Source organism: Hetaerina americana, unplaced genomic scaffold, assembly GCF_022747635.1.
Source record: "Hetaerina americana unplaced genomic scaffold, ioHetAmer1.1.p SCAF_2, whole genome shotgun sequence".
Taxonomy (NCBI): domain Eukaryota; kingdom Metazoa; phylum Arthropoda; class Insecta; order Odonata; family Calopterygidae; genus Hetaerina; species Hetaerina americana.
In genome coordinates this window covers 33,870,204-33,892,800 of record NW_027286763.1, presented here as the reverse complement: position 1 = coordinate 33,892,800, position 22,597 = coordinate 33,870,204, and the positions used below count along the sequence as shown (strand labels likewise).

General features: G+C 40.5%; 1 protein-coding gene across 1 annotated transcript in view; it reads left to right on the top strand.

Moving 5' to 3' along the window:
* Positions 1-739: 739 nt before the first annotated feature.
* The window catches only part of LOC139688066 (homeobox protein EMX1-like), a 144,499-nt gene continuing 122,641 nt past the window's right edge, over positions 740-22,597 (top strand). Inside the window, exons 1-2 of the mRNA XM_071585487.1 lie at positions 740-860; positions 936-1,544. Of these exons, the coding sequence (XP_071441588.1) occupies positions 740-860; positions 936-1,544 (730 nt within the window). The remainder of the gene's footprint in view (positions 861-935; positions 1,545-22,597) is intronic.

Below are 22,597 nucleotides of genomic sequence, written 5' to 3'. Positions count from 1 at the left end.
ATCGAGGAAGGGCTCTTTCCGGCCGCGTTGCTTGGATTAGCGTGCTATCTAACGTGCGCGGGGCGAAAAGAGTGTGCCAGATCGCAGACGCGTATCTTTGACGCCCGTCGACGCCTCGAGGACAGACACCGCCAAGGACGCCCAACGCAGTGCACCCAAGCTGCTCACCGGCAGACTCGCTAGGCTTTGCAGAGCGGGGGAAAAGGACAAAGGTGCGAAGCGGCGATTACAGGCGCAACGGCCGGCATCAGGGCGATGGCGGAGGGCGGCTAAGTGCGGGAAGATCGCAGGCGGGGCTGCCGGCGTGAGGGCTAGGCCCCTGCCGGGAAAGAAGGACGACCGCGATCCCCATAAACAAGGGTGCGGTACACGAACAACCCCCTACGAGACTGTAAAAGAAGATTGAATAAAAGATAGAACTATATTCTTTGCGCCTGCAGGAGAATATAACACGCCGAAAAGAGTGTCAATATTTTAAGGATTTGAGGTAACTCGGAAAAAACACAGTCCAACGAGAATACAATCCGTGCGCCGTTATTCAAGTCAGTGCTTTGCAATGCTTCGTCTGCCGGCCGATCAGTGGCGGTAGTTGGGCCCTCTGCTGGGGCGAGTGGCGATGCGCACGCCCCCCCAGGCCCTGTGAGTGGGGACAAGAGTGTCGTTGGCGGGAGCGAGCGAGTGTCCGCGGAGGAAGAAGCCCGCCGCCAGGTGACCCGGGTCGGAGCCGAGGATATATATCATGATGCCGCTGGCCCCAACGCCCATCGCCCCCGTGCCCTCCAAGCCCAAGATCGGATTCTCGATCGACTCGATCGTGGGCGTGGCGACGAGCGATGCGACTGCCCGGAGCCCTCCGCGGGGCCCCTCCCGGTCCCCCAGCCCCCTCCCGCCCGCCTCCTCGCATTCCTCCTCGTCCTCCTCCGACAAACCCCTAGCCGTGGGCAGCCCCAGTCCCCCTCCGCCCCACCATCCGCCGCCTCCGGGTGCCCCCCAGGGACCACCGTCCCCCGGGACTTCCTCGCCGTCACCCCCCCCGCCCCCTGAGCGCCGCTCTCCTGCCGCCCCACCGCCCCTCGTGAGGCCCTCGGCGCTCTCCCACCCGGGGGCTTCCGCTGGCTTCCCCGGTGGCGCCTACTCCATCGAGGCCCTCAAGGGCCTCTACGCGGCCGAGGCGCACCCGCAGGCGCACCACCACCACCACCCTGGCCACCACCCGGGCCACCACCTCTTCCAGTCCAATCTGGCGACGGTGGCGGCGGCCATCGCGGCGCAGCACCACCAACACCAGCAGCACCAGCAGGCCGTGGCGGCGGCGGCGGCAGCGGCGGCCGCCGGACACCCCTCGGGCCCCCCCGGGCCCCCACCTCCCCCCCCGCCAGTGTTCCTGCAGGGCGGCCCCCCGCACCATCCCGGTCACCACCACCACCCGGGGCACCACCCCGTGGCTCACCACCCCCACGCCATGCCCCCGAGGGACACCTACCCCCTGTACCCGTGGCTGCTCTCCCGTCACGGACGGATATTCCCGCATCGCTTCCCCGCAGGTGAGTGCCTGAAGTGGGACGCGGGGGTATTCAAGTGCCTCTCGACCCCGTGCCTCGAACCCGGACCCATGTTTGGTTAGTGATACTCCCTGCGTGCATGCGTGCGGCTCGCGTGAGTGCCAGGGAATGAACATAATGTCTTGCATCGCACGCGTCGTGAGGATGAATTAAATTCAGAATCAGAGGTTAGAAAGAAAAGCTGTTCGTTTCGTGGAGAACCATCATGAACTAACCGAAATCCACACATTTTAATTAGATAGTCTGGGTTGGGAGGCACTGGAAGCACGAAGATTCCTTTCTCTACTTATAATTTTGGAAAAATAAAATCAATTGATTTTAATACTGACTCGGAAAGGATAATCCTATTCCCGCATTACATTGATAGGCGAGACCACAGTGAGAAATTAAGGGAAACTGACTCCGGAACTGCTCGAAATAAGAATTTTTCTCTCGCACATTTGCAGGCCACAAAAGTAGATAGCATAACTTACTAAAAACGAACTCCCTGAACACTAGTGATTACCAATGAATAATTGCTTAAATGGTTGATAACTAACTATACACCCGCTTCTACGACCACTCGTGGCTGTTTGCAGGGGGATGGTAGATCCATTGTCGTTGGCTTCCAAGGGCCGAAAGGCGGATGAATTAAGTTTGTAGGCGTCTAGCGAAGAAGGAAGTCTTCTGTTATTGTCATGTGACGAGCGAGATGTTAGATAATAAATTGTCGGCGAATTTACAAATTAGCATCTTAAGTACTAGTGGTGATTGTAATCACTGTAAGGACACAATTAATATGGCTAAAAAAACTGTCGGAGAAATCATTGAAAATTTATCCTACTGGAAATGAGAGAGAGGTGCTTGGGATGATAAGGGAACTTTAGCATCAGCCTACTTCAAAAATTTCTGAGGGAAATATACGAGCTTCATTTCGCATCTGAAAAGTGGCGGTCTAAAATGTACAATGAAGGGTGGTAAATTCAATCAAGATTTAAAAAATAGATATAAATTACAATTTAATGGATACGAGAGATACCTCCAAAACATACTGAAGGGATATCATTTTTAGGGGGTCCAAATTGTTATTAAGGGAGCAAAATCGGTCATTCCGAGGAAAATTCCATTGCATACAAACGGTGAGGAATATGGAGTTCTTAGCACTTCGCTCACATTTCAAGTTTCATTCAATAGGCTTACTTAACATAACGGAAAACATAGCAATGATTTTTTAAGTCGTGATGAAATGTACTCTTATATTTTAGACAAATCTATGACAATGTGTATTGTATTACTAACTAATCAATAGATATAAATATACCTAAAGAGGATACTGGCCTATTCATTTAGAATAAAACTTCGTGCCTTATATACTTTCACAATTTCTTATATTTTTACATTACCATGGTTTTGTCGATTTAAGTTATCTCCAGATATTTATTGACTTCTTTACTTCGCAAAAGAAAATATTATGAAAATTATAGCAATTGAATCAGCTCGATTGTTATCCAAACTCATGGATTTCATGAATTAATTCAAAATGTTACGTTATGCTGGAAAAGAAAAAAAATAAAAGAGAAAAAGTTCGTTGATCATTCGCAGGAACCTTGGGAAGGAAACCTGGGGATTGAAAATATTGTGGGGATGGTGGAATGAGGGAATGGGTTCTATGTTGGAGCGCGTGCTCCAGGCACAGTCCGTCGAGAACTTGATTTCAGCCCGCGAGGCTCTATACACCGGTCTACTTCACGAAAGAATCTTTTATGAACTCCTAAACCCTCACATTTCCTGCGATACATGACAACTTGATAAGATTTCCTCTCTATTTCTCTCTCTCCTTCTCATATTATTCTGGTTTTAATTAAAACAGTCACCCTTTATTAGAATAAAAACGCTAATTCGGTCCATTATCTATATATTGGGGGGATTTAAATGAAATGTTTCCCATGGATTATCAAATGAAATGGGGTATTTTTACTGCAGAAAAAACCCATTAGTCATTCCAATGCTGACTTAGCATTATTAAAACTATGCACATATATGTTGAAATTTGTATTTTTTAAAAAAATTATGTGTTGTTGCATAAGATGAATATGTTCTCCGGTTCGCAGGTGTACGAGATCGTAGATCTCATTTTCTTTGCCAGTTAAGAGGAGATAATGGAATAAAATGAGACAAATGACAGATAAGCGAGGAAATATATCTAATTATGCGCGCTTCACGCAATAGAGGCACACCGGCGGATTGGATATGAAGTTGTTACTCAAAAATCTGTAAGCATGATGATTTAAACGACGATAAATGGATTTGGATTCAATTATGAAAAATATATTCCTCATTAAACTATTTCACCTCATCGTTCCAGGTTTGCATCATATATACAGATATGGCTTATGCAATACCCATAAATCGTATCATCGATAAATATTCTAAACTGAAACTACTCTCTTATTGCTCTGTGAACGATTGGAATTGAATTAGAAATATTCAATCTAATTTTGTTTGCCCCACACGTAAAATATACTTAAGATAACATACGCTGTAACTAGGCTGTTGCTTCAACGTCTTCCAGAAATTAAACTTTGGTGGAAAATTAGTTATTCATACTAAAACAAAATTCAAACTGCTACCTGGCGTTCAAAAAAATATTCGAGTGTCACGAATAATACATTTATAACTATAAACACATGCTGCATGTACGTACGTATTAACAATAATTATATATATATATATATTTATATAACACTTTTTGAAAGTCTCACGGACGTGAATAATAATGTATAACACTTAGCACTAGTGGACACAGACAGGTGTGTTTCTGCGTTTTTGTCTGTGTCCACTAGTGCTAAGTGTTATATATATATATATATATATATATATGAAAGAGAAGACTCGTAAAAACTTTGATATGGAGCGTAGCTATGTACGGCGCGGAAACGTGGTCATTGAAGCAGGAGGATAGACGTAGATTGGGGGCTTTTGAAATGTGGGTGTGGAGAAGGTGAAATGGACCCAGAAGAAAACAAATGAGGAAGTACTTGGTATGGTGGGCGAAGAGAGGGGTTTGTTGGGAGAAATCCTATGGAGGCAGGAAAATTGGATGAAGGGGGTAATGACGGGCAGTGGGATGTTGAAGACTGTGATAGAGGGGAGAACGTTGGGCAAAAGAGGAAAGGGAAGGAACAGGATAGGGATGTTGGACGGGATGAAGGGAGGCAGAAAGTACTCAGAGATGAAGAGGGACCTGATATAGAGTAGGATGATGGATGTTGTGTTTTGTTGGGAGCAATAAAATGTTTGTTTGGTAGTTATGTCCATCCAAAAACCTACCTTAACCGGTAGATTACCTATAATATATATATATATATATATATATATATATATATATATATATATATATAACTATTTTAGAATAAGTCTGTATTTATTAAGGGGACCTCGCCACCAAATATATTAATCTATTATTTCCCCATCCAATGTTTTTAGCTTGTCGTAAAGTGAAATTTTTACTAAGGTCATGTGCTTTTAAGTTTTTCAATTTGCGTCTAATTGAATGATATGGCGGTATGAATTTGTCTTGTTTTTTGCGTTCATCAAAACTTATTTTATCTAAATATTATGCGGTGCTTAATTAATGGTAGGATTACGAATTGCATCTGCTTATTAAAGTGAACAAATTTGACTCCCTAGATTGTGTATTAAAGCAGTATGTGTTTCTGGGATTTGTTCCTACCAGAAGCTAGGAACTTGATTTTCCATTCATTTAATCACTTAGATCTCCGAAATTGGGCTGCGACAGTCATTGTGTACACACCTCGTATAAAAAATAGATTCCAGGATATTCCTCTCATAGCGATACGAGCTTTGATGCTCTTATTGAGTTGAAATTTTACATTTAATTGAAAATGCCCGTACAAGAAGGTTTTAGCAATCGGAAAAATGATATCAATTACTAAATTCTCCATTTTGCCATGGGGAAGAACTGTTTGTCCACAGTATTTCACAGAAATATTTACATTCATTTGAAAAACCATTCCCCTAAACCTGCTTGAGTTCGGTATTAACACCCTGGCATATGCCTAAAATAGATTTATTTATGCATATGCAGCGACAGAGTGTGTGAAATAACTTCCATACTGAGGACTTTTGGTACCATTTATCGCAAAATTAATGAAGCGCTCCATGCACCCTCTTTTTAGATTATTAACTCACTAGTCTCAATGAACACGTCCACACTAACATATTTCCCCATTTATAAATAGAGGCGAAAAGATGATGAACATACAAGGAATATGTGTATAAAGTTTCGTGGATGATGGTAGAACTTAGTTTGTTAAATGAAGAGATGTCAGGGAGTTTGACTGAAATTTATGCCTTGGTAATTCATTGAGGAGTTGGGCAAATGGGGAAAATATTGTGGAGGTCAAGAAAAAATGGAAAAAGTATTTTGTGCCCACAGAGGAGGGTAGTAAAAGATAATAACAGTAATGAAAGATAAAATTTGAAAGGGACATGATATGAGGAGTAAAAAATTGCTTCAGCCCGACACTATTATCTAGCGGTGATTAAATATTAACGATATTTCAACAAGAAAAGGATTTTAAGGTACCTTCAGAGCCTTTCAACAGTCTTCCTCTCCGATTATAATATAAAACAATGGCCTTCAAGCCTTCCAGGAGGAACTTCAAGGTTCTCTGTGGTATTGGCTGGTCTCTTTGCTATCTAAATGATTATCCAACCAGTCTTGTTTGGAAAGGGCTCTTGTTTCATATTCACAGAATATCGCCGGGATATGAAAGGATGGTGTCATTTCGTATCAATAAATTATGGATATAATAAAGCATCGGAGAAATAGCCAGAAATATATGGTTAAGATAAAAATAGAAACTAGCGAATGACAACTCCGATAGATATCGCTGACAGTCACGATGAAACATAGGCTAATAGGTTAACTTTACATTCTAAAAATGAGATTTATTTTCCCCGAAACATTCAAGCATCCTAAATCTTTTTTTCTAATGTCCAACAAGAGTTTGAAGAAGGTCGATGCAAAAAATAAAATTTTAATATTATGCATAAAAAAATTGTGAGCTTCGCTAGCACACAATTTTTTCAGAAAAAACCAAGCAAAATGTTTATAAAAAATGTACTCGCTTGTACACCAAGTGAAGTCAAAAATGTGAAACTACATATTTAATTTTGATACATACGCCTAGTTAATTATGTTATATAACTTTCAAGCCGCCTAAAAGAAGCAGGAAAGGGGATTATCAACGAAAAAGAAGACAAAATGACTCTTTTCGGATTGACTTGAGATGAGGGCCAAGTGACGCTGAGTGAAAATTTGAACGGCTACCTGAAGTGATCACCTGTTTGTTGCTTTGTCATTCACTAACAATAGATGAAATGTGGAGCTTATAGTTCAATTGGCAAACTATAACGAAAACTTCACCGCAATATTTTCTCGACTATTTCTCAAAATATGTTGATTCCATCTTGCTCAGCAAATGCAAAAGGATTCCTGAAAGTTCATTGAGACGTGTATTCTTTCGAAAAATACCCAGGATATGATGGCACTAGAACTGCAATAATTGTTTATTCTAGCAAAAAATTTCTTGAATGTGATAAATTAGATTTGTCTCTGGAAAATTGAGGTGAATGGTCGCAAAACTAAATCAAAAGACCAAAGAAGTCGAACGCCTTGACGTGTCAGAAGTGATTTTACGGCCACGTTCACCTCTCCTCATGTACATGAAATTGAACTACATGTTTACATTATACCATGTGCATGTGAACTACTACAAGCATTAGTACATCACTACCTAATAGGATTCAAACCCAAGGAGATTAGTTGCCCCCAGTTAGACCCCAGCGTTTCTCTTATGACAAAACAGTATCACATGCCATGGCACAACAGGGACACGTGTGGAAAGGGAAAGAGTGCAAGGTAAACCTTGAGTTCGCATAGTTGGGTGAAGGAGGGCACAAATGACGTCTACTTCGCCCGGGTATTCTAGTTAAGTAGAGATAACGCTACGACTGGGCTTTCGAGAGAAATGCTGTTCTTAATACAAATGTACAATTAAAAAGAAAAGTTGACTCGCAATAATTTCTAAAAAAAACAAGAAGTTAAAACAGATATCAGTAGAATTTTTAAACCTCACTTTCTCAATGTATCGGAGCGTTGAAACTTCAAGATAAAACAAGAGAAATGAGACTGTAGAAGTGATAAGTTTCCAAACTCGTTCCTCACTCACTGTTTCAACAAAAACAAACGTTTAAAACAACAGCGCGGTCGTTATGACAGTTGGCTGGCCGTTGTAATGATAGCGAAATAAGTCAAGAGTTTGTATTCATCCATTAGTAACACTTCTTAAATCGTTTCTCTTCACCAAGTGTCTCATTAAATCAGCCTCTAGGAGCGGCTCGTGGGGATGGGACAGGCGATTCCTGACCGCCATTCATTTTCCGCATATGCTAACTTTCTCGCGTTTCTAGATCTTGCTTATAATTGACAGGAGTTGATGGTAAGCTAAAAAGAAGAATAACATGACTTAATTGAGCATAAATGAAAAAATTAGAAATAATCACAATATTTTAAAGAAATAAATTGAGATATATTTGCTTTCGGTCATAACAACTTAGCCTCTTTGATTTGAGATTAAGTATTTTGTGCAAGACCGATGCCTTATGAAAATTAGTTGACTCTAAGGGTATCTCCTAAGGATGGTAATTGCGTGGATTCTATTTTATTAAACATCATAAAAATAATCACTGGGATAACAGGATAAGGCGAAAAAAATGTGCTTACTATACATTGGTACAGAACTCACGATTTAGCGCTCAGTTGTTTGATATTCGTACCATTCTTTGCCGCTTAAGAACATCCACATGTTCCCTCTCCGGTCAATCGGCCGCTTAGGGGTCCATCACAACAACACAGGTGACATTCAATTTTGAAATAACCAGATGTCCATATCTTCAAGACACAACTTAAAATAAATGGGTATATTTACCAGCAAATTTTACAAAACTACACGCATAATTAATTCATCCCATCTTCAACGGCAATTAGAGAAGTCAATTGCCATTCAGCCAATTGCTAATTCCATTCTGCATTTTTACTTGCCAAAAATCATACCGCACTCCAAGATTGACCATCGAATATTCCACAAATCGGGACCAGTATAACAGTATAGGATAGAGAGCTAACTAAACCAGCGGAGGTACTGAAAAAAACGAGCAGACAAGTATGAAAAACAAGATCTTATGAAAGGAGGCACTTGAGAGATTTTAGAACGAAAGCAACCGATGAAAACTGGTGCGTCCAGCTCCAGGAATCGAACACGGGACTGAAGTATTACGCCGAGAGTGAAGTATAACGTCGAGAACCTAAAAGTAATCCTTGTCGCTTCCTCTAATTCCACCAACGCAAAAAACTCTCATTTCGTTCGCACGCTTTCCTCAGCGAAGCATACCATAGCGTTTAGTTCAAGTACGTGCAACCAACAGATTCGTGAACGATGGATTCTCAGCCTTAAAATAGCCATACCTGATTGAACACGATCGCTTATCGTGGGCTCTACTCTAATCCCAGTTGCTGCCCACGGAAGCGGAAAGATGTCCCGGCCCTCAAATGCGCGCACGGTGGTGGACGCGAGCCGAGAACGACCGCCGTCATGACTTAAGTGCTCCCCGATGAATTTCATACCCTGTGGATGGAGTGATATAATTCATATTTTCAATGCCTTCACTTTTCTAAAAATCATGAAGAAAATGGCAGTCGGGGCGTGGCAGGTAAAGAATGAATAAACAATTCATAAACGACATACTTGTTTACTTTCTAAAATCGCATTCGGAAAAAATGAAGATGATAGAGAAGAAAATCACATTCTATCTCTATGGAACAGGGTATCCAGAAACTCGATTGAATGCATTGTCATTTGTAATTTTGTTGGGAATGTATATCTTAATCTACGTAATGACTAAAACGAAGACCACTGCAGTGGCTAGGTCTGGTTGGACTCGGGAAGGGAATGCGATGTATGATAAAATGTTTAGCGTGAGATTGGAAAACGGAAACGATCACTTGGGAGGGAAATGCGCTTCAAGTTAAATTGGTCCGGATGGAAATTAATTGACGCAGTCGGTCAGTAAAAACTTAATTTTTGGCTGGAAAAGCTCTGTGGAACATGAGCGTCATCACGGCATGAGTGATTTTATTGCATTATGGTTCGCCTGAAATGACGAGCCTGCTGACGGAGGTGTTGCGGGAGATTGGGGTGCATGGACTTTTCCATGAGCGAGACTGGTGCCCCCGCCGCGAGTTCGGTGCTCGCCATGGACACGGGTGACTGAGAGAGCAGAGGTAAACGCGTTGATTTGAAATCGAAGGCGCGCCTGATAATGAATACAAATGAATTGGAAATCTACATACTACGCTGCATGCCAACACATTGGTTGGTCTCAAGTGGTGACGTGAAATCATTCATTACTGAAGTTGGCAGTATGAAAGCGATATACTTACCACTAATTTACCATTCCGTAGTTATTGCGGATTGAAATAAGCGTAATTGTGATCTTCTTTTGCATTTTATGCCATCAATATGGTTACACCTTCTAATGCAAGGCTTATGTGTATTCGTCGTTAGAAGCCTACTAGAAGTACTGCAATCTTTCCCAATGCCTAAATACTGCAACCTATTTTCGCGTTTCGAGTAACTCTTAACTGAAGATTTCAATAATTTTGAGACGCTTATGGATCGTTTGCGGGAAATTAAGGAGAATCGGATAAAACCTCTGTTTAGGTAGATCAACTTCCTATGAGGATATTTCCCTATCATTCCAAGCGTCTTCGATGATTGCTACAAATAACCCCCAACGTCTAACTTCCTAATTTACGGTTGATTAAACTAAGCATAAAATTAATAAAAACCAAAATAAAAGAAACGCAAAAAGATAATTATATTTTTATACGATTAAAAATGGCATCTACGGGATCGAATGATTTATTAAATAATTTACAGAAACCATTGAACTTCTGCTTGTAAATACGTTGATGCCCAATAATTTTGAGCTAGATATCATTTATCACAAAGAATATTTCTTAATAAAAGTAAAATGGAGAAAATTAATGAATTCGTCCTCCAACATTCATCCCTTAAATAATTAAAAGATATACCGTAAATTACAACGAAGGATTATTCTAGAGTAAAATGAGTGCGTGATTTTGGCTTGGAAGATATTTTCGATAGGTTTTCCATTTTCTACCCTTGAATCCAGCATTTTTTACTACCTGAAGAGTGTTTATTCCAGCTATCCCAGCCACCAAATTGATTAAGGTCAAAGATAGAAATGAGGCACTATAAAACACGTAAGTGATGCCTTTGAAAACTTATTTTTCGCGCAATTCTAAGAATTTAGAAGTCACTTTCTACAAACTACACATTCGGGGACATCTTTGAAAGACTTTTTGAAACCCTAACAATCCTGCGAATTTCTATGCCATTTTCTCATCTCATGCTTAAATCCCTGTTTTGGTCCTTCAGGTTCCTTCACTCCCAGTGGATTGACCACCATCCTCTTGGGTTAATGTGGTATAGTAGTTATTTGCTAGAGATGGCAAAGCATAGCTCGTCCTCTGCCTATGTTACGTCTCCATAACCGTGATTAGTGCCGAAAAGGGTTATGTAAGCGCCGGAACGTCATCACTTTGGGGAGCAAGATCTCAGGCTAGTCAATTGGCACTATCACCTATGCCAAGGTAGTATACTTCTTCTTGGTGAAATGGAAAAAACACATAAATTCAATCAGGGAGCGTTAGCGTTATATAAAGATTCACAATTTGTCGCCAAACGCTATGGATGCATTGGGGACCGAATTTTAACAAATGCATCTTTTTGAAATTTAAGCAATAGATATTTTCTTTACTACCTTCCATTCGCGTGCATCTGAAATTATATTACTTGCATTGTAATTATTATTGGCCTTCTACCATTTGAGATAAGTTTTCGATGGATACAGCCTGAACAACGATACATTTCCCTGCCTCTTCTGTTGACACACAACCTCACATTCGACATTACAATAAACCCCTCTTCAACTCTGTGTAGTTCCTTATTCCGTTCGGCACGAATATCCTTTTCCTTCTCTCACCTCACTTGCTTAACGTTATCCTCCCAATGACAGTTTTTAACACATCATCTCTAAAGTGACACCTCCAACCATCCCATCTCCATTCAATTATTTGCATTTCATTGCTAAAAAAATAGCGAACTCAGTTTGGCTCGACGCTAGTGAAAAATATATTCAACCCGCTTTGTCTCATAGTCAGCTCAAAGAATTCAGGCCGTGGTCACTGAGAGAATATAAATAAATAAATATATGTATATAAATATATATGTATATTTTTTTCCTTCCTTGAGAAAAGTGGCTTGTATCACCGAAAATACTTCACGCTTAGGTCACTGTGTACTGTCTTGTCGACAGGGTGACATAATAACCATCACAGAAATATGCCGCTCCGCATCCGTGAATACGACATACGCAACTCGTTCCCGGAACGCTGTGATCGCGGATGCAGCCCCGGCCATGCGGAAACCGGTTACGGGATGCCCTTCTACAGAGTTATAATCACGAAAGATATTTCTTTTAAAAAGCACTTGCTATTGTGCTCTAAACTGCAGGTTTAAATATTTTCATTGGCTTTATAACCATGCCTGTTATAGGTTGGCGACTGACTCTATGTAAGACGCATGATCATTGCATATTCCGAGGTGCTCTTAGACGGTCTTTTATAAACGACGCATGGATTTACTGTTATTTGGAGTATCAAAACCATTCCCAGTAGAAATGAAATATCCTATTACCAGTCCCTTTCTCAGGAAAAATGAACATTTACCACGGCCAAATAATCAAACTTTCTCTGCTTAATAGGTCCTTCCGCAGTACGAGTTATTGTCACTGGTCTTCTGATCCAACAGAATAAGGGAAAGACTATTATAATTCATTGATTGGAAAAATCACTATTTTCCCATAGAAATTATTGTGGAAAGATAAATGAACTTCCGCTTAGAATTTGTTTAGAATAAAGAGGTTAATATGAAAAAATTGTTCTATCCATTATTAAAAATTGATGTTGAAGCATTTTAAATTTTACACCTAGGAAAACCACGAAAAGCATATATTAAGTGGTAATTATAATTCTGGTGGGAGTGCGGTACTTGGTGGGATACATTAACTCCTTCACCCATGAAACAGGCAGATACATGGTAATAACTAAAAAACACTCAGCGGTGACTACCGGTCAAGGAAGGAGGTGTGGATGGAAGCTGCATCGACTGTGAAATTCTGACGGGTCATTAGGTGGAAGATGGAAGCGTGTGAAAAACTGAGGTGTTCATTGAAAGAGCGATCATTCAGTGCAAAGACGAAGACAAGAATTAAGAGCTTGCAGGAAATCGTTTATTCGCCGAATGCCACTCAGATACTTGAGAGAAAAATTATTTTGACCTTACTTCCTGATCAGATGAGATTTTAATGAGAGTAGAGATCCGTTGGATTGTAGTGGTGTCCAATTTCTTCCAATACAGTTCATGACGAAGTTCAACAGAATTCCAAACTGGTATGAGTCCATGAGCAGAATACGCTACTTGTGCTATTTTTTGTGACTACTGATTTCTTTAGAGCATTTAAAAGTTGTCAATACTTTCTCACAATGTTCCGTTTTATACTATGAAAGTGTTGTACTTCAACGCGAACAATGTTCCGTACTAAGTCAAAATGATGGTTGTATTCCTGACAAACCTGAGACCCACGAGAAGTAAACCTGATTACTGGGCAGTGTAAATGAATCGTCTGGGTAGGAGGATACTTGAGATACATTGCAGTTAGTGGAGAAGGCTTCGCACAATATATGACCAGGATAGGAAAGAACGTTTTTGATGCCGATTTTATATGGTGTTTCCTTATAGCATTACAATGTGAATTTCTGATTCATTGAAATATATTTTACTATTTTGCTATTTTTGTGCCTAGGTTTGAAGATATGTTTTGCTCATAACAAGTAGAAAGTCATAAGATTACAAGATTTCAAGAAGTAGGAAGATAATGTTTAACCTGAAGTATGAGGGAGCAAATTTGAGCTGGTGCAATTTTGAGGGAGCAAATTTGAGCTGGTTCACCGATTGGGGTAGTAGGTATTTTGGATGAAAGACAAAGGTACAGGGGTATTAAGGGAAGGATTGTGTTTGAAAAATAACCATATTAATAGAGAACTAGGGCTTTTGGTAGAATTAGAAATAATTAAAATTGGTAAAATATTTTGTGTAAAATCTTGGATTCTTGGGAAGGAATGTGAAAGTAGACTGATATGTTTGTGGATAAAATAAACTGGATAGAGGAAAAGGACAAATAAAAATGCCTTACTGATGGTTATGGATGTAATTTGGAAAAATTTGATGACAGAAACCGAAAAAAGAATACATTGACCAGAAATGGGATATTCGTGATGTGATAGGTTAAAAAATGGTCATCAAAAGAGGGACAGGGAAAATAGGAAGAAAGACCCATTGCTGGAGGGGGGAAATGCTTGAGGAGTTCAAGAAAAAAATAGTATATGGGAATAGCTGAGAAAAGATGTCATAGAAATTTACTACCACCGTGCAAAAGTTTCCCGTGGCCCTTTATTAAATTTAACCCCTTTGATGAGAAGAGTAATTAATGTTTCCAAATTGGTGTGTGTATTTATGAGCTTCGTTCACACCACTTTCATTGCTTTAATGGACACTAATTTCGCACCATGCATCGTTCGCAAGCGCCCGACCACCTACCTGGGGTGCGCACCACTTTCAGCGACACCCGAGCATGGTGGGGACGCGAGCATCGTCGCACTCCACGTGGCCGCAATGCGCAATGCGCTCCGTTCACTCCGCCCTTGACGAACACAACGCACGGAATGCACGAGGAGGTGTGGACTCCAAAATTTGCTGCAAACAGGATTGCAGTGCCGTAGTAGAGTTGCTAAATGCCCCACTCGCGCCAGTATATGTAAGCTAGTGCCTAGCGTTTAGTTTAAGTTTATTACTAATAAAGTTTTTCATAATTCGTAGATAATTGGAAAAAATATATTATTAATTCATATCGCTCAAACTCCCGGGTTTCATCCCCAAATACATGAATTCCTCCCAAAGCCACCACCTTCTATTGAAGGTTGTGGCTGAAATGTTGTTTATTGCGGTGGCAATTCACAGTAAAACTGATGTAAACTCCAGTAACAATTTTGAGGCGCGAAACTCGACCATAATCGGAGCTTTTTCACGCGGAACGCTCTGAAATGTATTATTGATTCGCAGCACCTAGTGGTTACCATATCGCAGAATTATCCCCTTCGTCTCCTTTCTCAGGAAATATATTCATCTGATGCACGTTACCTTGCATTAGAATCCCTAATTTCTTTGCAACACCTCCATTTGTATATCTCTTCTCTGGAGTTTTGAGTTGGTTGTTCTTAATTAGAGATGATCTGGTGGCGTTTTAAAAAAGCTTTAAGGTAGCTTCATTTTCATTTAGTAGCAGCATATAAAAAAGGAAAATTGAATTTCAACGATTATACTCTTGTTCCATTTTGTACCATTCCCCGGGCCGTCCCTTTACCTCCTCCTCCGCTGACGTCTGATTAATCGTCAACTCGCCGAAAATCCCTCAAGTGACGACTGCACCGTCAGGGGCTATCATTGAATACTCTACGAATGAAGATTCTACGACCGAGTACCGCCAAATTAGAGTCGCTTGCCTGCTTGGGAAATCCGGAATATCTGAAATGCCGAATAAATATTTACAATTATCACATAATGTTTCTGGACTCCTGACACCCATGGTAATTACAGAAAATATACTAATGTTCAAACTAAAAAGAAAATACATTACTTGTAGAAGGTAACATGAGGCTTAGTTTTTATTTTGAAGTGCCGTTTTTATGATAACCGTGCTTTTGATTCGCAATCTTCGAGGAATATTGAATTAACGATCAATATAACACCTACCAAAGTAGTAACGACTCATATATTAAACAATATCAAAAAATAATTCGCATAAAAAGAGATTTAAAAATGTTGAATTTTTCTGCAAAAATTAGTACTTGAAAACTTGAAAATAGCATAACTTATGCTCATGAAACATCTTTCGGTTAAAGTAAATAATATTTCAAACGTTTTTCGTAGATAAAATGGTACGTACATCAGGCAATGGGTATGCTGTCCTGAAAGCAATGGTTGACGACTCGAATTCTGAAGATCAAAAATTGCTCAACAAAATCTTTCCATTTCCAGGTTTCCATCTGGGTTACAATGAGTAAACAAGCGAACAATTCATCGGCATATTCAGAGAAGAACGTTAAAATCCCTTGGCGTTGTCAAATTCGATATCCGAATTATCCACTTCCATTTTCATTATTTCCCTTAAATTAATGGTCAATTTATTGCTCGGGAAAGCCGATTAATAAAAACACAAGTAATAACTCCTTACTGCATTTGACAGTCCAAGGAAGAAAATAACATGAGGTTGTTTCACTGTAGGAAATAATTCAGAATTAATCACAAAAAGAATTTATTCATTATACAATAATTTTTTGCATTGCTGGAGAGTTTCTCGTTTTTTCTCTTCACCGCTCGGCCGCATCCAAACATTGTTCAAGGTCTTCCCACCGATCTTTCCGAAGAAATTATCGTTTATTCTGATAACTCTTCCATCTGCTGTTATTGGAGTGGCATGGTTTTAATACTCCGTATATTCTGCCATATGGAATTCCGCATGTTGGAATATTATTTAATTTCTTATAAATGTCGAATTTATATTAGTATGAAAATGTTTCTATCAATTTTTGCTGAGCATCAGCATGTTTAAGTAAATTATTAACTCTAAACGCTCAACTAATTATAGCCGTAAATACGCGGCTGCTATCAAAATGGAAAAGGATGCAAACTGTTTTCTGGGAGGATGACACAAACCACGTTCGAGAAGCAGTTTGAATTTGGAATAAAAATAGCATTACCCCCGTGGAGCCACCCGCCCCTGGTATTTGATGCTGACGCATATCCTGGCCCTTTCCCTGTCCGCCCCTTGATATCCTTGCCTCCCGTCTAAGCTGCGGTGGAGGTCTCGGTGATAACACGCGGCTCGCCAGTTCACCGCTCTGAGTTTCGTTCCGCTGGCCACGCGAGGCTCCGACCAATCACGGTCCACGGACCATTTCACCCAACCACGTCGGCGAATATTAAAAAAAATCGGGAAACAGTCCAAGGCGAATCTTTCGCTGCTTCGTCCCACGAATATGCCCGATACCCTCTTTACGAACCTTTGACTGAGAATCCCTATCTATGCACCCTCCGGTGCAGTTGAAGAAGACTTATGGATCGACTAGTTTTTAGAGATATCGACAATTTAAGATGATGGGGTTCCCTTGCATCCAAGCAAATATTTTTATTCGTCACATCCGACGAACAAATTCGACTTTTGAAAATGGAATACTTCATCCTACCAAATTTCGGGGGTCGTAAGAGCACTAAAAGTGGAGGACTTAGTCCATCGTCCAAGATAACATTGAATCGTAGATCCCTTGGCGTCCTGGAGTTAATAATATCCTAATGATGGCGTTCGGTTTCTTTTCACCCTCCCCCATTCCCTGAAAATTCTACATAAACCAAATTGCCCTCCAGTAATGGTGCAAATTAACCCAGCTGTCACTCGCCTCTCCTGATACTTACTGCTATTCCTACGTGAATTTTCCATAACTGTATTACACTGATCCTTAAAAGCAAAAATGTAAAAATACTAGCGTGAAACATCAAATGCTTTCCTCAAACCTACCTGTCAGCCTCAAAAAAAAGTGGCAGATCGAATGTACTTTGGCGACAGAATTGAAAGTTTAAATATTCAGCGTCAATCAGCTTTATGGAGTGTAACATTAGGAGCTGATCAGTTCAATAAATGGCAAATAATGTGCAAACAGCAAAATTCTAGTGCCACCAAAAATAATTCGGAATTGGGGGTCGTGGAGATAAATCCCGTGCATTTATTGCTGCGTTAAATGGGAGTGAAGAATGGAAATTGAAAGGTGAATATTCCATTGGGTATATGCACGTATGCACTGGACAGTGACTCACCGGCATATTTAAGGAGAATTTAGATCTCTTGACCAGTTCCCAGACAACAAGCCAAAATTTCTAATGAAAACGTCCCGACGCCTACAATGAGAAGATCGGAATGCCGCAGGCGGGAGAAGCTGCAGCGATAGCCGCCGCACCAATAAGAACTCCCCCCCGCTTGTAAGATCAAGATTTCCACTCGCCCAGCACCTCATTTTTCGGCAGTTCCCCCCGGCGTGCCTCAATCCTTCCTCCCCACTAGCTCAGATCCCCCGCCGCGGCGACTCGAGGCATCGCGCCCGCAGGATTCCCAGAATTCGCGCCGTGCCGTGTGTGGCACACGCGCTAGGCAGGCGAGCTACGGGGGCGGTCAATGGGCGGCCCGCTCGTCCCACGGGTCGACGACGGCCGCCGCCAATGGCCTCCTCCCTCGTGGTCAGGCGCTTCATCTGATAGCGCCGGAGCCGCGAGGCTGCTTTCGCCCCGGCATGTGAGAGCCGGGCCCCGGCTGTCCTTATCGCATCCACCGTCGGAGCACCGGGCAGGGCGGCATCATTCAGCCGCGACGGCTTCATTAATCTGACGTACCCTCCGACGCCGCGCCCGAATCTCCTCCGCTTGCGGGACGCCAGTCTCTCGTTCACGTGACACGCACACACTGTGTAAGCGATTGACAGCATCGGCGCAGTGCAGGCGACATATAGTGCACGAATTTTCAGAGCACGCGTGATAAACTCCGATATATAGGTATGTGCTCATAAAACTCCCCAGTTTGGGCTCAAAGTTTCGACAAGATTTCGATGTTTTCGGGCCAAGGCTAAATTCGTTTTCCATTTCAAGTAGTAATTATGGTAATAATTCATGTATGTGTGTATATATATATATTCAGTGTAGTGTAGCGTGTGAGTATATATATATACACACACTACACACACGTGTTCATATAAATAAATAAATATATAAATATATATATATATATATACTCGTATATATATATATATATATATATATATATATATATATATATATATATATGTGCATATACTATATGTCTAATTAGGGTAGGTACGGTTAGGGTAGGTTTTTGGATGGACACAACTCCTAAATAAATATTTTGTGACTCCTAGGAAAACACGACATCCAGCATCGTACTCTATATCAGGTCCCTCTTAATCCTGAGTACCTTCTTCCTCCCTTCATCCCGTCCAACATCCCTATCCTGTTCCTTCCCTTTCCTCGTTTTCCCAACATTCTCCCCCTAACACAGTCTTCAACATCCCACTGCCGGCCACTACCCCCTTCATCCACTTTTCCTGCCTCCATAGGATTTCTCCCAACAAACCCCTCTCTTCGCCCACCATACCAAGCACTTCCTCATTTGTTTTCTTCTCGGTCCATTTCACCTTCTCCATTCTTCACCACGCCCACATTTCAAAAGCCTCCAATCTACGTCTATCCTCCTGCTTCAATGACCACGTTTCCGCGCCGTACATAGCAACGCTCCATATCAAAGTTTTGACGAGTCTTTTCTTAACATCCTTACTCAACGTCCCTGTCATCAACTCCCTCCTCCTTGTGAAAGCCTCTTTGCCTAGCGCAATTCTTCTCCTTACGTCCCTACTACTTTGACCGAGTTGGTCCAAAACACTTCCGAGAAACGTAAACTGTTCTCCCTGCTCTAGTTTTTGCCCTCCTATTTTAATGTTTAGCTTAGCCTTTTTCTTTCTAGAAAATCGCATAACCTTTGTTTTATTAATATTGATTCTCATCCCATACCTATATATCAAGAAAATTCCAAATTTTAGCGCACTATCTCGCTGAGGTAACATTTTATTTGTAACAATGTTTTTTCTTCCATTGATATCAGTTATGTTATGAAATAGTTTATTTTTGTAGAATAAAATTAATATATGGTTAAGTTTCATCAGGGGGAAAGTTGAAAAGTAATTTTCTCATGGTGCAACTTACAGTATAGAGCCATTACAAAGCTTTTTGGAACAATACAGAACTATTTGGAACATGTTAAGCAACAAATCGATTGAAATGGTCAGCTAAAACTTGGAACTTGGCGCTCGCTTAAGTAATCCGTTTGTTTTTGGGTCAATTGATTGTTACACTAAATTAGAAAAAATCAGTTTAAGTGAGAAGATAATTTTGGGTTTCGGTGAACATCAGTTATAATAAATCAAATAATCGAATCTGGAAAGGCTTCTTTTAAACTTAGCCGAATTTGCATAATTTAATTATTTAAAATAAATTAAATTTCTCATCATTTTTCGATTTCCTCGAATCTCCTTAGACAAATAGCGCAAGTGACAGTGACTTCGGAGTCAAGCTCAGCGATGCCCTCTCTTTTGTCTAAGTCGGACCTTCCTCTATCCGGTTCATATGTGTTTCACTTTAAATTCCTTCCGCTAGAGTCATCGCATGACGATTGACATCAGAGCATTTTTCAAATCCCTACTCATAGCCCGATGTGTGTGATTGGAAGTGAATAGTAATCTTGGCCCACGGGAGATTGGACCCTCGAGTCTCACCATATGCAATACTTTTCCGCATTTCCATCGCTCGGTACAAGAGAAATTCGTATAATCAGGCGCCTCTCAATCGAACTCCTCTCCTCGAAATAGGGGATTTGGGAGCACAGAAGAAGGGTAATATTAGGAAAATGGTGCAAATATGCAAATGGGATGGTGGTGGTGAAAGGTGGAAAGCAGACATTTAGAGCAGTAGGCCCTTGCAACCACCAAACCTTTCGTCAGCGTAGATGAGTCCTTTGTCCCCAGAAGCCGAAGTGCTCAAAGTTCCCGCGTTTCATGAGCAACAATCAAATTGATTCGAGATAATATTCTGTCGCTTCCTCCTTTTAATTTTTGATTTATATGATTTGGAATCCCAGAGTATACGCTCTACACAGAAAGTAAAATTCAATCGATGAACTCAGTATTTCGGCACAAGATATATTTTTCAGGTGGTGCTCGGACACAGAGCACCATAACCAAGCTTGATGCTATGGTTACCGACCAATGATAGGAATTTCTGTGCCTGATATCAACAAAATTGAATCACTATGAGATCGACCTTTTGATTTTATCGATCAACTCATCTTCATTGCTCTGATCAAAATTTTAACAGCTTTGGAGACTGTTTACTTCTTTTTATAAATATTTATCCAGCAAATCTGTTCCTAAGACTTTTGTAGTGCTTATGAAGCATGTATATCTCACGTTATCTCTGATTAGTGAGAATAGCCTAACACTTGATCATTTTACTCCATCGATCCCAATGAATAATTTTCCAGAACATCAGTCGCTGCTCTAATTTAAGTCGTCCCATTTCTGCGACGCTTTCTCTAAATATTAGGGGAATTATTCACACAGGAAGCGATTAAAAATCGATTTTTTTTAAAACTTTCCATTCAACGTAATTAACATAAAAATGTAGAAGCCTAAACCTCATCTTAATTTATTCAAGGTTTGATTCTTTAGAGGTCTATAAATCAAGTGAACCACTTACGTATTAAAACATACACGATAAATTAGACGACTGCAATTTACTCCTAAAGGTCTAAGTAGCTCAATGATATGTTATTTTCCTGTTTAATAATCAATTTTCAGAGTTTAATAAGGTATAGGAGAAAAAAGTTATAAAATTAGGAATCATGAACTTTTATAAATATCATTATTTCATGTGATTCATGGTGATGGTTTAAATAGATTGTTCATATATTGAAATCCACTGCTGAAAATATTTGATCTTTAAGATTAACACCGATTGGCTCGTTCTAAAAGGCAGACAGGGATATCATATACCTTTCTCAACACTTTGCACATGATCATAACTTATTTCCGTTACCTTTGTGTTACCTCGTAGCATGGCTGATAGCCAATATGGACAAATAAGTGCTTGTGGTCTTTTAATGAATTTATCGTGTCGTGTTTGTTGATTGCATACTGATGCTTATAAGACTTACTAATAATTTCTCCACGAGAATTACATTTCCAGCCCAAAAGTTTGGTATCTTATATTCCAACTACATATGTATTGATATCGAGTATTTTAGAGCGGCGCCTTTCAACTTTCAGTATCTTACGCTACTAATAGTTTATGTTAATTAGGGTAGATAATTACAACGATTGTTATCTGTTAGTTTTTCAATTTATTGAATCGTAAATGGATCTTTATAGGTTCAATTATAATGTTTTATTCAGGAAATTTAGTGTACTAATAGAATTCAATTTACTCCCTGTTTAGAATTCAAACATTGCATAATAAAAAATTGAGTGAAAAGTTTAATTACGGTAATGTAAAAAATATTCAAGGAAATGTGTTGAATACACGATTTGTATAAATAGTAGAGGGAAAAGTTTCGTAAAAATAGATTTCTTTCTGATATTGCTACAATGACTCAAAATTCTTCGGAGTACATCTCTTGAGCGTCGAAAAACTTTTGCCAGCGGCTTTTCCTTAACTTAAAGGCTCCCTTGTAGGTGGATCCCCGAAGGCCCTTAAGCGTTCGTGTGCAAACTTCTTTGAGGCACTCAGGGCCCCATGGTGGTGCCCTTTGAGGGAGGGTTTCACTTTTGGGAACAGAAAATAGTCTGCTGGTGCCCAGTATTAAGCCAAGTTGTAAGGAGGTTGGAGAATCATCGTGTCGCGTTGTGGGTTTTCGCGAGTTGACATTTGACTCTGCTTTTGGTCGTGTTTAGTTTTAGCACAGAGTTTAGCGCAGATCTTTCGCATCACCAAAGTTTCAGGGATAATGGTGTTCTCTGTTATCTAATCAATGCCCAAATGAACTGTAATCATGCGCCACTTAAACGAGGTCTGAATTCATCACTTCACGCATAAGTCGCGCGTTGTCGTCAGGTCTTGATGTCGACGGCTGTCCAGTGTGGGGCTCGTTCTCCACAT